This window comes from Pogoniulus pusillus, chromosome 38 (genome assembly GCF_015220805.1).
Source record: "Pogoniulus pusillus isolate bPogPus1 chromosome 38, bPogPus1.pri, whole genome shotgun sequence".
In the NCBI taxonomy this organism is placed as follows: domain Eukaryota; kingdom Metazoa; phylum Chordata; class Aves; order Piciformes; family Lybiidae; genus Pogoniulus; species Pogoniulus pusillus.
The window spans coordinates 4092920-4108278 of record NC_087301.1 but is presented as its reverse complement, the minus strand read 5'-3'; the positions used below and the strand labels follow the sequence as shown (position 1 = coordinate 4108278).

At 48.6% G+C, this 15359-nt stretch overlaps 1 protein-coding gene and 1 long non-coding RNA gene across 4 annotated transcripts in view; both read left to right on the top strand.

The window, feature by feature from the left end:
• Window positions 1-10291, top strand: part of ARHGEF12 (Rho guanine nucleotide exchange factor 12) — an 84687-nt gene extending 74396 nt beyond the window's left edge. For 2 of the 3 annotated variants that reach the window (XM_064173372.1, XM_064173371.1), the window contains 9 exons: window positions 172-339; window positions 1242-1329; window positions 2174-2263; window positions 2407-2483; window positions 2842-3069; window positions 3630-4115; window positions 6702-7015; window positions 8311-8383; window positions 9370-10291. In XM_064173372.1, the coding sequence (XP_064029442.1) occupies window positions 172-339; window positions 1242-1329; window positions 2174-2263; window positions 2407-2483; window positions 2842-3069; window positions 3630-4115; window positions 6702-7015; window positions 8311-8383; window positions 9370-9374 (1529 nt within the window). In that variant the 3' untranslated portion in view covers window positions 9375-10291. The remainder of the gene's footprint in view (window positions 1-171; window positions 340-1241; window positions 1330-2173; window positions 2264-2406; window positions 2484-2841; window positions 3070-3629; window positions 4116-6701; window positions 7016-8310; window positions 8384-9369) is intronic. The other variant, XM_064173373.1, reaches the window with a different exon arrangement.
• Window positions 10292-10432: 141 nt separating this feature from the next.
• LOC135191239 (uncharacterized) lies at window positions 10433-14005 on the top strand. Its single transcript, XR_010308775.1, has 2 exons — window positions 10433-13364; window positions 13410-14005. It is a non-coding gene; the product is annotated as an uncharacterized LOC135191239 (long non-coding RNA).
• The last annotated feature ends 1354 nt before the right edge of the window (window positions 14006-15359 follow it).

Genomic DNA, 15359 nt, shown 5'->3' with positions numbered 1-15359 from the left:
TCTGCTGTAGTTTTGATGAGGAAGATTTGCAAGCATTGCCTAGAATGGCAGAGCACTGATTGCTGCCTCTGCATGAGTAATCAAAAATGCAACCTTTTGCCTTTCTGCAGGAGGGGGATACAAAACTATGAATCTTTAACTCCTTCTGGCTCCTTTTGCACTCCCATGCAGATCTCTATACTCTGCTTCTGGAGGACATTCTGGTGCTGTTGCAGAAACAAGATGATAAACTGGTCCTGAAGTGTCACAGCAAAATCTTGGCATCAACAGCTGACAGCAAACACACCTTCAGCCCCATCATCAAACTCAACACAGTTCTGGTTCGTCAGGTGGCAACAGGTCAGTGCAACCAATTGGAAATGCAGCAGAGGAACCCCAAAATGCAGATTGGATCAGTTGAGGGCAGATGGGTTTTGGTCTGGAGTTCCAGAGTAGAACGTGGAAAGATGTGTGGGCTTAATTCTTGGTTGTCCAACATCTTGCTTTGTATGGATGAGCTGCTGAACTTCTTTGCATCAGTAATAAGCACAGCTTGAGTTTTAAATAGATTTCTAAATTAAAGTGCTCTGATTGTATTAGATGAAAGGTACTCCAGAAATTATTAGGAGGAAAAGAGAAGAGAAATTGTTTGGGTTGGAAAAGACCTCTAAGATGAGTCCAACCATCAACCTGACTCCACCATGGCCACTAAACCATGTTCCCAAGTGCCATGACCACACCTTTCTTGAGCACCTCCAGACTGACTCCAGCACCTCCCTGGACAGCCTGTTCCAATCCCTGACCACTCTTGCAGCAAACAATTTTTTCCTTATATCCAGCTTAACCCTCCCCTAGCATCATTTCAGGCCATTTCCTCTCCTTCTATCACCTGCTACTAGAGAGAGCAGACCAAGCCTCACCTCACTGCAGCCTCTTTGCAGGGAGTTGTAGAGAGCAATGAGGTCTCCCCTCAGCCTTCTCCAGGCTGCTCCTCACCAGCCCTGTTCTGCAGACCCTTCACCAGCTTCCTTGCCATTCTCTGGGCACACTCCAGCCCCTCAATGTTTGGCCAGTGATGGTTCTTTTCTTTCAGGACTGACAAATTCCTGGATGGGGAAAGATGGATCTTGGTATATCGGAGCACTGGAAAGTTGTCTGCTTTTGTTGCTTCTGCTTGGGGTTATGCCTAGTTTTAGGAATGCTCAGAAAACTTTGTGGGACAAGGCATGCAGTTAAACTCTCCTGTCCTTGGGTTGTTTCAGATAACAAAGCTTTCTTCGTCATCTCCATGTCAGAAAATGGAGCTCACATTTATGAACTGGTGGCACAGACTGTTTCAGAAAAGAATGTGTAAGTAATGGCTTCAGCTTCATCTGCTCTTGGTTTGGTTGTGCTTGGCAGATCTTTCACTGTGCAGGTGTCCAGGGGTTTCCTCTCTAAGCTTAGCTGAAAGCAAAGCTCCATTGGCCTGTGTAGGAAGCAGCCAAGGTTAGTCTTCCCCTGCTTATGAAAAGCACAAACGCTACTGAGCCCACACACAGAGGGATGGAAACAAACACCACACAGGCACACTCAGTGCTTCTGATGTTCCTTGCTGTCTGGATCACCCCAGACTCTTTTCTGACCTCAAAAATGCTTTTATTTACCCTTCCAATCCTGCTCTTGTACGATTGACTGCCAGATAAGTCACTGAAATCCTGCATCTTCATGCAGAACCAGTTGAGCTTTGCAGACATTGATGCTAGTAAGCGCTCCAGTGCTTGAATTTGATTCCCTAGCCGAAGGCTTTCTTTCCTCTTGGCTAGAAATGCTTTTCTTCTGAAGTACAAGCAGGGCATAGATTTATTTGTATGATTCATAGCAACTCTTCTGGAGTGTCATGTAGGGAACTCTTCAGTAATATGTGAAATTCATACATAAAATAACTGACATATCCTTCTAAGGCCCTGCCACTCATTCCCTTCTGCAGAAGAGTATCCTGATGAGGTGAGCATTATGCTCTGATGCTTCCCTTGTGGTTGCAATGTGTTACTGAGGAATTGAATGTCACAGCATTAACATAAAATAAAGGAGAAGGTACTTCTGTTGATAAGAAAAGCAGTGATAGTATTAGCTGCATTTAAGAGGTATTAAATAGAGAAGGATTTGTTCCACTTCATGTCTTGCATGTTTTTATTTGGTGTTTCTATTGCAGATGGCAGGACCTTATAGCTCAGATGGCAGGGACTGTAAAAATGGGGAGCAGCAGAAGAGTGATTCCATTACCACAGTCAGGACCTGGCGAGTAAGTAGCTGGAGGAAGAAGGGCTGCTTTTTCCTTTACCAATACACCTCCTGCTCAAAGCTTGCCAGCCAAAGCAGGGATTCTGATGCAGCAGTTCAGATACATGTGACTGCAACAACGTGTTCATTCTTCCCTCCCTGCAGAGAAGAACGTGAGGAAGAGGAGCAACAGAAGCTCAAGGAGCAGCACGACATTCCTGCCAGTGGCCTACAAAGTCCAGGTGAAACAGTGGCCCAGGGAAATGATGTCAGTGGATTTGCTGCATGGGGTGCAAATGTGCCAAGCTTGGGGATGCTTTCATAGCTCTGAAAAGGAATAGTTTCTTTACAAGTCGTGTCGAGAGGTGATACTGAACCTCTTGGAAATGTACTTCTCACTGTTTTGCTTTATACTTTACTGGGAATTACTGCTTGTTTTGTTTTTTTCCCCTGGAAAGATTTGCCCTTTCATCAAGCTTCTACTCAAGAACTATAATTTTTAGTGTTTTCATAGTTTTCAGTGGGAGGCAGAATTGTCTGCAGGTCAGAATCACCTCTGGTGTGGTTGTTTAACCTGAGTGTCTGTTTTCTGTTCGCTAGATAAAGATCTGGGCCTGGAATCTCCCTTAATACTGAACGCTCAGTCCTCTTCACCCATCATGTCTGAGAAGTCCAAGGTAGAAAGTCTTCTAGTGTCAGACAGACAATTTGATAAAGTGCAGCAGACAGACCTGACACTTAAAGATTCTTCTGCATGCTTTGAGCACACAGCTGGCAGTTTACCTTCGGTCTCAGAAGGGCAGTGGGCATTGGATGCATTAAGGAACTGTGAGTATCTGTGGGCAGTGTCTGGTGGGATGTGGAGGTGGAATTTCTTAGGTTAGCCACCTAAATCACTGAGTTAAAACCTGAAGCCCATTTCTATGCTGCAGATCAGAGCAAAATGAAATGGATCTGACAGCAGGGAATTCTGAGTTGGTTCACTGATAGTTGGACTCAATGACCTTAAAAGCCTTTTCCAACCAAAATGATTGTATGGTTCTTTATTCTGGCCCTTTCTTTTAGCTTTAGGCATCTCACTGTTTTTTTTTTCTGTGGGGCTTCCATGTATGAAATGATTCATAGAATGGTTTGGGTTGGAGAGGACCCACAACCTCCCTGGACAACCTGTGCCAGTGTCTCACCACCCTCTCCCTGGACAGGTTTGTAAGGCAAAATGTGGAGTAAGGTTTCAGGCCTCAGACATTTGTATTTATCCCTGGTTTTCCTACCAGGAGTAAAGAGAGGGCTGACTGCTGCAGGATACTCCCTTTAGCCCAGGTGGCCTTTGTGTCTGAGCTGCTGTCAGGGAGGTGCTGAAGCCCTCTGACCGTTGCCTTCTCTTGCAGTGGGCCTGCTGAAGCAGTTGTTGGTGCAGCAGCTCGGCTTCGCTGAGAAGGGCCCCCACGAAGACTGGCAGCGCTTTCCCAGGTTCAGGACCGTTTCTCAAGAAGCCCAAACTGAAAGTGGGAACGAGCCTGGACTGCAGCACTCTGACAACAACAAACTTCATCAGCCCGGAGCAGACAGAACGCTGCCAAGAGCCGGCACTGACGGAGCCGCAGCCGGTTATGGCCTCCGGACTTCCGCTGAATCGCCAGCTTCAGGGGATGCCATGCAGCTGGTGGGGAGGGAGCCCAGACCGGGCAGTACCTTGGCAATAGACCACATGGGTCTGAACCTGGAGATGGCAACCCCAGAGCTGGAAGGGGTGGGTGCTGATGAAAGTGGGGAGCATTTCTTTGACGCTCGAGAAGCTCACAGCGATGAAAATCCCTCTGAAAGCGAACTGATGGAAAGGAAAGAGGAAGAGGATGTGCAAATCCGGATCTCAGGTGAGCAGGTTTCATTCACTCCCTGCACATGCAGTATTTCACAGTATCACAGTATCATCAGGGTTGGAAGAGACCTCACAGATCATCAAGTCCAACCCTTTACCACAGAGCTCAAGGCCAGACCATGGCACCAAGTGCCACGTCCAACCTTGCCTTGACCAGCCCCAGGAACGGCGACTTCACCACCTCCCCGGGCAGCCCATTCCAGTGTCCAATGACTCTCTCAGGGAAGAACTTTCTCCTCACCTCCAGCCTAAATCTCCCCTGGCGCAGCCTGAGGCTGTGTCCTCTCATTCTGGCGCTGGCCACCTGAGAGAAGAGAGCAACCTCCTCCTGGCCACAACCACCCCTCAGGTAGTTGCAGACAGCAATAAGGTCACCCCTGAGCCTCCTCTTCTCCAGGCTAACCAATCCCAGCTCCCTCAGCCTCTCCTCACAGGGCTTGTGCTCGAGGTATTTGAGACTTCCTCTCTTGCTTATAGGGCATTTCAAGTCAACTCTCAGACCTTGGCAGTCGTCTTAGCCTTGAAAAGGGCTGTGCAAACACGGACCTAATGAATTCTCAGTTCTGTGAAAGGAGAAGCTGAAGTACTGTGGGATTACTGTGACAGTCTGTAATTACAGAGCCACCAGGCACAATGCGAGCTCTTGATTGCCTTTGCCACTGGGCTGCTTTATCTCTCAACTGCTTGTTGGGACATTTTCCCTGAAGGCAAAGCACTTCCTTAGTGTGACACACGGAGCCCCCATGACTGGTGCTGTTTTGTAGATAGGATGGTGGCTTTGCCTAATCAAGCCTGAAATTGTGCCAGGGCAAGGTTAGGTTGGAGATTAGGAAAAGTTTCTTCCCTGCAAGAGTGGTCAGGGATTGGAACAGGCTGCACAGGGAGGTGGTGGAGTCCCCATCCTTGGGGGTTCAAGTAATGTGTGGAAGTGGCACTTGGGGACACAGATTAGTGGCCACAGTGGTGTTTGGTTGGTGGTTAGACTGGATTATCTTAGAGACCTTTTCCAACCAAAATGGTTCTATGATTCTGAGCTTCAGAAAATAAACTTCAAGTTTAACTCCCCATTGTAATTGTCTCCTGCAACCTTACCTTAGTTTGAAGCTCTTAAAAGCTTCATGGGTGTGTTAATCCTGTTGTTATTACTACACATTGTGACTTTGGCAGTTACCTGAGCAGTATCTCAAAGTTTAACTACTCCAGCCTGCAAGAATGTTGTAGAGCTGTTAACTCAGCAAAAACCAGCTCTAAGACATCAGCTGTGAGCACTTTGAGAGGACTTTGCACGCTTTCTGTTAGCAAAATCCTCTGAGTTGGATCAGCCAACACAGTGATGCTGCAATGCATTTAGCACACCAGATGAAGTTGGTCTCACATGCCTGTTGTAGCCCCTAGTAGATGGCCACCATTTGACTATTTGCCTTTAAATTGCTTAGCCATAAATATCCTTTCATTGAAAAATTGGATCCTGTTCCTTGTGAATAAGCCAATTTGTGCCTGTCTGAATGCTGCCTCCCAACTGCATATTGAAAAGACTTTTTTTTTCCTTTCCATGAATTACAGAGATATTTTGAATTATTAAAACTGAGCCAACAACTTGGAGCATCTAATTTATTTGTCACCTCTTATGCTGTTTACTCTCTTAACTGTGCAGGAATAGCAAAATTAGATTGGCTTGGGTTTAGTTGGTAGCTTTGCTGTAACACTATAGAGAAAATTATTTGATGTAACCCTAGTGCTAGGTGCAGGCTGGGAAAGAATTTCTATCTCTGATTGTTTTAGCTTGGTGCTGAGATGTTAAAAGCTGAATTTTAAAGCTAACCAATCTAAAAGCATCCTCAGTACTACAGCTAGTCAGTGGGTGTTGGAAATTGGGCAGCCTGAGTTGTCAGGTACCATTAGTAAGTGCAGGGTTTTCAGGCATGGAATTTGGGGCAAAGAGGAAGGTAGGTGATGAGCTCATCTAATGGTGTCCCTCTCAAGCTGCAGTCCTAGACCATGGATTTGGAGCAGAGAGGAAGGTAGGTGATGAGCTCATCTAATGGTGTCCCTATCAAACTGCAGTCCAAAGCCATGGATTTGGAGCAAAGAGGAGGGTAGGTGATGAGCTCATCTAATGGTGTCCCTCTCAAGCTGCAGTCCTAGACCATGGATTTGGAGCAAAGAGGAGGGTAGGTGATGAGCTCATCTAATGGTGTCCCTCTCAAGCTGCAGTCCAAAACCATGGATTTGGAGCAAAGAGGAAGGTAGGTGATGAGCTTATCTAATGGTGTTCCTCTCAAACTGCAGCCTTAGACCATGAATTTGGAGCAGAGAGGAAGGTAGGTGATGAGCTCATCTAATGGTGTCCCTACCAAACTGCAGCCCAAAAACCAGCCATGATCTCTGAGGCCTAATTCAGAACCAAATTGGTCAGGTCTGATATGATCACTGCTCACAAATGCTTTTTCTTACCCATTTTCTCAGATGCTGGGCCTCTCACCACTCATCTTTCTTAAAGCCTGCTCAAGCTGTCTACAGCTCAGTGCTTCTTGGTGATTACTGAGCTGGACCTGGTGGTAAAAAGCTGTTCTCTTCACAGGAAATTACTTGATCCTTGATGGGTATGGAACGGTGCAGGAGAGCTCCACAGACGAGGAGGTGTCATCTCTCGTTCTCCAGTGCACCACAGGTGGCCACAGCTCTTTGGACTCTGCCCAGCAGCAGCCACTTTCCCCACGGGACACCCAATCTGATGGAGGAAGCTCCCCTTTTGCTGAGGAGATGATGGCCTCACGCTGGGGTGGGGTGGAAGAGTCCTGCTCCTTCACTGCAAGCCCTCCCTTCTCTCTAGAGTCACGCCTGCAGATGATGCAGTACATCCAGAAGATAGAGGATGACCTTGAAAAGTTAAAGGTATGGCAGCATGTTCCTGGTGGCATGCATCAAGGTTTGCATGTTCCTTGGGCTTTGCTTTAGAAAAGAGCTTGAAACTCATTTTGAGTGGGAAGAAAGGCAGCTCTGCCTCTTTGTGCCTTTGCCTCTCATCTCTGCAAGTTTTTGAAGTCCAAATCTGGTGGTGTTTTGCATGCGTGGAGTTGTGGGTTGGGAGAGGCAAAAGCAGTTCTGTTAGAGCTAGAGGGGATGTGAGCCTGCTTTGATTGGAATTCGGAGAGGTTCCTTGGGGGTAGGACAAACCCAGTGCCAGTCTGCAGCAGTGGGCTTCTGAAGGGGCCACTGGCCTAAAGGATATGAATTTCTGACATGAAAAATGTAGCTGCTGCTCGTGTCAGTGAAGGTGCTAAGCTGCAGCAGACCAGTAGCAAGGTTTTCAGCCTGACTGTGTTCAAAGTGACTTCCTGTATGTGGTGGGGATTCCCTCTGCATAACAGCCTCTGCTGGAGAAGGTTTCCAGACTCTTGGCATGTGAGACACACCAAAATACTGAGTCTGTGGCCAACCTTGAGTTTAACTGAGGTCTGGAAAGAAAGTGGAGTATTGCTTGCCAGTGGAAGGTCTGACAAAGATGCTGCTAAAGGAGTTGAGATCCAGTGTGGGTCACTGTGCCACACAGCTGTTTCCAGAGCACCCCACAGCAGTCAGGCTTCTCATCATAGCCCTCTGGTAAGTGAGAGGATTCTGCTCCTCTCCTCTGCTCTGCTGAGACCCCATCCGGAGCACTGTGTCCAGTTCTGGTGCCCCCAGCACAAGAAGGACGTGGAGCTGCTGGAGAGGGCCCAGAGGAGGCTCTGAAGGTGATCAGAGGACTGGACAGACTTCCTTGTGGGGACAGGCTGAGGTGTCTGTGGCTGTTTGGACTGGAGAAGACTCCAGGGAGACCTTAGAGCAGCCTTCCAGCTACAGGAGAGCCTTGGAGCTACAGGAGAGCTGGGGAGGGATTTTTTACAAGGGCTTGTAGCAAGAGGATGAGAGGGAATAGATTGAAGCTTGAGGAGGGCAGATTGAGACTGGAGATTAGAAAGAAATTCTTTAGAGTGAGGGTGGTGAGACACTGGAACAGGTTGCCCAGGCAGGTCATGAATGCTTCCATCTTGGAAGTGTTTGGTGCCAGACTGGATGAGGCCTTGAGCGACCTGCTCTAGTGGGAGATGTCCCTGCCCATGGCAGGGGGGCTGGAACTGGATAATCTTAAAGGTCCCTTCCAACACAGACCAAGCCACTTGAATTTTGGGGTTGATTTTGTTTTTCAGGAGGTGGAGGAAGACTACACCATTCTCCGACGCCAAGGGCTGGCTGGCTCAGCCTCCACGGGAGAGCACTCAGGTACGCAACCAGGTTGTGGGTAATTGGTAGCTGATACCACTTCAGCTTCAAACATTAAACAAAGAGCACAAAGTCAATTTTTAATGTTTCTCACACATCCAAAACGTTTCACTTGCTCCAGCAGCTCTCTGGGGGCTGAGCCCATGCTGATTCCAGCAAAGGTCAGTTGAATCCATTGACACTCAGATGTGCAGAGGTGCTTGTTCCTTCCTCTGAAAATGTGCCTTATGAGGAAGGGCTGAGAGACCTTGAGCCTGGAGAGGAGAAGATTGAGAGGAGATCTAGTCAATGTTTATAAATATCTGAGGGCTGGGGGTCAGGAAAGAAGGGACAGAGACAGCCTCTGCTCACTCGTGCCCGGGGACAGGACAAGGGGCAATGGATGGAAACTACAGCACAGGAAGTTCCACCTCAACATGAAGAAGACTTTCTGCACTGTAAGGGTCCCAAACCACTGGCACAGGCTCCCCAGAGAGGTTGTGGAGTCTCCTTCCCTGGATATGTTCCTGTGTGACCTGCACTAGATCCTGCTCTGGCAGGAGGGGTTGGACTCCAAGCTCTCCAGAGGTCCCTTCCAACCCCTAACATCCTGTGATGTTGTGTGCAAGCTGTCTCAGCCCTTCCTGCCAAAGGCCTGCATCTCAAGATGTACAACTTCTCTTTCCAAGAAGCCTAGATTGATGTGAAGTCCCAAAGGGAGGCTTTTGGGATGAGTGAAATGATGATAATCTGTCTTGTCTTTCTCTGAGGTGTCTCTGGTGCTCTGTAAAGTGGTTGCCATGGGTCCCTTTTAAATTTGCCTCAGGCATCCTAGAGATCCCAGATAATTGCTGGAATTGCTAACAGAGGTCCTAGGGTTAAGTGGAAGTGCTGTCTCTCACATAGCACACTGCCTCTGCTCAGAGGTGCTGGGCATTCATCCCTCATTGCACTCCTCCTCTTTCTCACCAACCTCTTCATTTTTTTCCCCCTCCCTCCTCCTTCAGACTAAAGCTGGTCAGGTTTTCAGGAGTGGCTGAAGATTGGATGAAGGACACAGCTTCCTGCTGTCTTCCTCCTGGACTCTGAGCTGAGAGGGTTTGGCTCATCCAAACACGACCCATACTTTATTCTGCTTCTCTCCTTGCTACCAGAAATTCTTTTCAGAACAGAAAGAAACAAAACAAAACAAAACAAAAACCATGGAAAAAAAAAAACCAAACCAAACCAAATGTACAGAGCTTTGGGTGTAGGATATAAAAATGTTATTTAGACATTAAAGAAGAAAAAAAATCAATGTATTTATTTGACTTCATTCCGTGTATCAAAAGCACATTTTAATTTTTTAATCTGCCTTTTCATTGTTGTTGTTGTTCTGTTTTAATTGGGTAGTGACAGTTCTAGCCCTCTGCATACAGGACAGCCTTGCCTGCCCCTCTGCTCCTGAACCAAAGGGCAGGTCTGAGGGGAGAGGGTGTCCCTCGAACCCTGTGCAGCTGGATCTTGACTTCACTGGACTGGACTCTGCACTCCCTGCTGGCACTCAAACTGCCACGTGAAGAGCTGCTTGTGAAGGTGGTAGGATGGCTTGTGGCTGGAATCATCTGTGTTCAGAGACTGCATGGCAACTGCTCCTGTCCCCACATCTGGAACCAGAGTTTTCCATGCACTAAATTGCCAGGCACTTGAGATGGGTAAATTTTCCTTCTCCTCTCCCATTTGGAGTCTCCTTTGTTGATGTGCAAGATGAGACTGGGAGAGGAGAAAGATAGGTTGTTTTTTTTCCTTGACTTTGTTGGCTTTGATCATTGTCTCCTTTTGTAAAGTGATGACAATACTTGGACCTGCAGCACTTTTTGTAACTCTCCTCTGGATCAAAAAGAGAAAAAAAACCTAAACCAACTAAAACCAAAAAATGCAACCCCAGAAGTGTTTCAGAGATGTGGGGCAGAGGTGCCCCTGGGTCACTACTGAATGAATAAGGGCTGCCAGTGGAGTTAGCCACAGGTACTGCCTATTATAGGGCCAGTAAGTTTCAGTACCTGGAAGTATGTCTTGCTGAGGGCTTGGGGTGGATTTGGGGGTGTTTTTTTTGGGGGGGGAGGTGGGGTTGGGATGATTTTTTTGTTTGTTTCAGGTGGGTGTTCTGGGGGTTGTTCTGATTTGTGCCAGCCAGAGTGTTCTGACTCAGAGGTGTGCAAAACAGAGAAGGCAGAAACAGCTCTCTAGGGCTTCTGTAGGCCTGGTCTCATGGGTTTTGCTGTTGGAATCCCTTCCAGTCTGGGAACAAGATGGTCAATATCAGGCTGCCAGCAGAACTCACACTGGACAACTTAAGCTGCCTGTGCCTCTGCTCTGAAATTGGTGCTAGGGCAAGAGAGTTGCTGCTTGGCACAGGATGGTTGATGCTGCCCCTGCTATCACAGACACCATGGATGGGACTGCTCGTGGGAGATGTGTAAGACACTCTCCTTTGTACCCTCTTCCCAAGTTTTAGGCTGTGCCAAGTCTGTAAACCCTATGGACAGCTCAGGACTGCTATAGCAACATTTGCATCACTGCCTGCAGCCTGAAGTGCTGGGAGTCTGGCTTTGGTCAGCATAAAGATCCTTCTCCTTGCTCCTTTCAGACCAACCTTTAGGTGCTGGCAAGAAATCAGATCTGTCCTTCCTTTACTGATGTAGGTTAAAAAAACAGTTCTTGTTCTCCCTGTGAGAAATATGCAAGGGTTAAGCTCGTGTGAAGGTTGACAGAGGTTGAGCAGAAGTGATGTGAAGGTTGGAGCCATGAACCCTTCTAGAGCAGGGAGGGATTTCTCCTGCTTCCAGAGCCAGTTGCACAAGCTGTTGTTTTTCACCAGCAGAGCATTACACTGCCAAGACAAGCTGAAGGTCTCTCCTCTGGGCTGGCAGCAGCTTCCTCTTCCTTGGCACCCACCAAGGCCTGTCCTGTTGCACCTCTCAGAGCTTCCTGTCAGTGTTACCTGAGTGGTTCTGTTCTGGGTAGGTAGGATCTTCCCTCCTCACCTCAGCCTTATGGTTCCTTTGGTTATAAACATCCAGACTTCCTCTGACAAGCCCCTGAACTAGAGTGCTGCCTCATGCTGATGGGGCATCCATTCCCTAATCCTGCCAGGAAGAGAACTGGGCTACAGCCAGACTTTATGTTTAAGGCCCTTTCTACCCCTCAAACCCATGGCACGATGCTTGCCTGGGTCTACACACTCCAGAAACAGGAGCAGTTATTCTGGCTGTAGCTGTCCACAAGTTTTCCAGCAGGCTTCTGTGGCTGATGAAAGATGAGCACTGAAGTCTATCAGGGAGAGCTTTTAAAGAGTGTGCTGGAAGACCAGCAAAGATGGGACCTATGAAGGCCTGGTTGCTTAATACTCTTTCCTTATAACTTGTTTTCTGCAAGCTGCATGAATTTGAAGGTTCGTGGTGAGCAGCATGTAGCTGTTTGGATGGGCCATGGGGCAGCAACCTGCCCATCCTGCTTCTGACCTTCTCACCTTTGCATAAGCATTTTGTAGCACCATCCATCACGACGTTGTTTCATCTTCAATAGATGTAGCAGCAGCGAAGCAGCTGGGAATGCAGTGTTTGTGCTGCTGGCATCCTGGAGTTTCTGCCTCTGGAGCTGCTGGAGTGGGATTTTCCCCAGGGTCCCTTAATGCTGCCTTGATCATAATCCGTTGGAAGGACAGGAGCAGTTCTGCCCCTGTCACCTCTCAGGATGTGTAAGGGGAAACACCCACACTTTGTGCCAGGCTGAACGCTGATGGCAGAGAAGCCTTTGTGCTGGGTAAAACAGTTTGCAGGCCAGGAGATTGCAGAGAACTTGAGGGGCTGCTAGAGAAGAGCAGGTCCTGCGGGCAGTGCAGACAGCACAGCCTGCTCTGTCCTGCTTGGCTTTGGGTTCAGAGAACTTGAGGGGCTGCTAGAGAAGAGCAAGTCCTGTAGACAGCACAGACAGCACAGCCTGCTCTGTCCTGCTTGGCTTTGGGTTCAGCTGGCTGCCTGCTGCTGCATCGATCATCTCTACAGACAGGGCATTACTCCTCTAGAGAAACAGTGGTGTGGTCAGGGACCCATTATCTCCTGAGAGCAGCAGCCTGGCACTGTGGTGATCCCTTGCTCCCCTTCTAGCACGTCTACTGGGTGGCAGACCTCAGACCATGTCTCACTGTGTGGAAGGAGCTGGAACTCAAATGCACTCTTCAGGACTCTCACTTTTCCCCCCCTCTCTTTAAGCCATACAATGACCCTGGTTTGGATTTAGTTTCCAGTTTTAGGAAGCATTTTATTTTGCCCCTGATTGGTGATTGATTGATGGTGCATTCCTTTCTTCAGCCTGGCTAGCAGAGCAGGACAACATGCTCTGGTTTCTTTGGACCCAGCCCTTCCTCCCCACTGTTTGGATTCCTTTATTTATTTCTTTTTCTTTCCCAAATATAAGATGAGCAAAAAAAAATCTTATCTTGGGAACAAAGATGTAGTATAGCAACCAAGCTAGTGTAGCAACCATGCTTCCCTGCCCTCCTGAGAAGTGATTTCCCTTCTGCTGCTAAGGGACAAGCAAGAAAATAAGTCAGAGGGATGCTTTCTGGAAAGGGGAATTTCCTTCTCCTGAAGAAGGATAGAAGAGCAAAAGCTCCTGTGGTGTGGGCAGGCTGCTGTTTGCTCACTGGAGTTTCTCAAGCCACAGGAAAGGTTTTCCCTGTCTGGAAAGGGGAATTTCCTTCTCCTGAAGGATAGAAGAGCAAAAAGCTCTTGTGGTGTGGGCAGGCTGCTGTTTGCTCGCTGTGGTTTCTCAAGCATCCCTTGTCTGTAGGGAGGGGAAGATTTACTTCACATCAGGAAGAAGGCTGAGGAGTGCACACCTCAAAAAGCCAGGATTGGGTCAGCTCTCAGGCAGCACCGTGGCCTATTTCCAGGGTTTTCATTCACCTAAGCTATTCTGATGTCCCTGTTCCTAGAGGTGAGAGCTGATGCTCCAGCAGGTCTGATGTCCCTGTTCCTAGAGGTGAGAGCTGATGCTCCAGCAGGTGCCCCTTGATTTTGATCTCAGTGCTTGATAATACCTGGTCTTGTTTTCTCCCTGTTGCCCAAAGAAACCCCTTCATTCCCTGCCCCCAAAGGTGCCAACTGCCAAGCAGATGTACTGCAAAAGGGATCCTGCAGCCAAAACACTGCTGTTTTCTTTTGGAACAAGTCTCGTGGAGCTCTCTTCATGCTAGAATATTTCTATTTTCTTTGTACAACATACAATCATGTACTCTTAACAGAGATTTTTACTTTAAAGAGAAAGGAAAGAAAGAAAAAAAAAAATCTGGAAGTATAAAAAAAGAAAGAAAAATACACACAAAAAAAAATCTTTATTAATAATCCTGTATTTTTACTGATCATATTTGAATGTCTAAAACAAACAAACAAACAAAAAAAAAAGACTTTATTGTTCTAATTATCCAGATGTATGTTTGTAAAATAGCTCTTTTATGACTTAGCTTGATAAGGTTGTATGTTTCTGGAATTAAATATTGGTCACTTAAAAGAATAAATAAATAAAGAAAGCTGTTTTCAAGGATCTGGGACATAGAAAATTGAAAGCGTTTCAAATATCATTAAATAAGCTTAAAGGAAATGAGTTTTGGCTGGTGGATTGTTTGGGTTTGGGGTTTTTTGGGGGGTGAGGGGAGAGTGCAGGGGTCACCTAGATGGTGTAGGGACCGGAATGATGCTGAGACACCAATGTGATGCATAAGTTGAATCTTTATTGCAGCTAAAAGCAATGCTTGTCTAGAGAGAGCTAATACAGCAGGTATGATGCTGAGAGGTTGCACAGCAGAGGATGGGCTGTCCATGTGCCCTGGGAGCATAGAATCATAGAATCAACCAGGTTGGAAGAGACCTCCAAGATCATCCAGTCCAACCTAGCAACCAGCCCTATCCAACCCGTGGTCTGCCATGGCACTAAGTGCCTTATCCAGTCTTTTCTTGAACACCTCCAGGCACGGTGACTCCACCACCTCCCTGGGCAGCCCATTCCAATGCCAATCACTCTCTCTGCCAACAACTTCCTCCTAACATCCAGCCTAGACCTCCCCTGGCATAGCTTGAGGCTGTGTCCCCTTCTTCTGTTGGTGGTTGCCTGGGAGAAGAGCCCAACCCCACCTGGCTACAATGAGGTCAGCCCTGAGCAAATCTGACACCCCCCCACACCTTAGTCCCCTCACACTGCTAACTTTGCAGCTCAAGGTTGTTTTCCCTGCAGCTGCGCTCCTTATCTCTGGGTCCTAACCTTACCCCTCTTGCTCTCCTATTTCAAACCACTCAGCCCTGCCCAAAACCCCAGCAGGGGAGTGTCCTACAGCCCTGGATACCCCAAATTCCTCTCGTTGGTTTCTATGGGGGAGGAGAGGCACCAAACCCCTTCCCCTCCCCGGCCCGCAGGCTTGCAGGGGGCAGCAAAGGCTCCTCCCGGCCCGGGGCTGAGCCGCGCAGCTGCCCGCGCTGGAGCGGGGCTGGCACTGGCTGCGAGCTTCGCGCCCGGGAGCGGTGCCTCGGCTCTGGCTCTGGAAAGGGACAAGCCCCGGGGCGCTGCCCGCCTCGGGGTGCTGCCCCCACGCCTGCAGAGCGCCTGCCGAGAGTGCCCTGGCGCTGCGAGGGACAAGCTCCTGCGGCACCGGCCCGGGCCTGGATAGCTCCTGCAGAGAGTCCCCTGGCGCTGCGAAGGACAAGCTCTGGAGGCACCGGCTCGGCCCGGCCTTGCTCAGCCCTGCTTAGCACAGCTCCCCTGCCTGCAGAGCGCCTGCACAGAGTCCCCTGGCGCGAAGGACAAGCTCCTGCGGCACCGGCCCGGGCCTGGCCCTGCTTAAGATGGCTTCCAGGCCTGGGTAGCTCCTGCAGAGAGTCCCCTGGCGCTGCGAAGGACAAGCGCCTGAGGGCCCGGCCCGGCCCTGCTGAGGATGGCTCCCGGGCCTGGGTAGCTCCTGCAG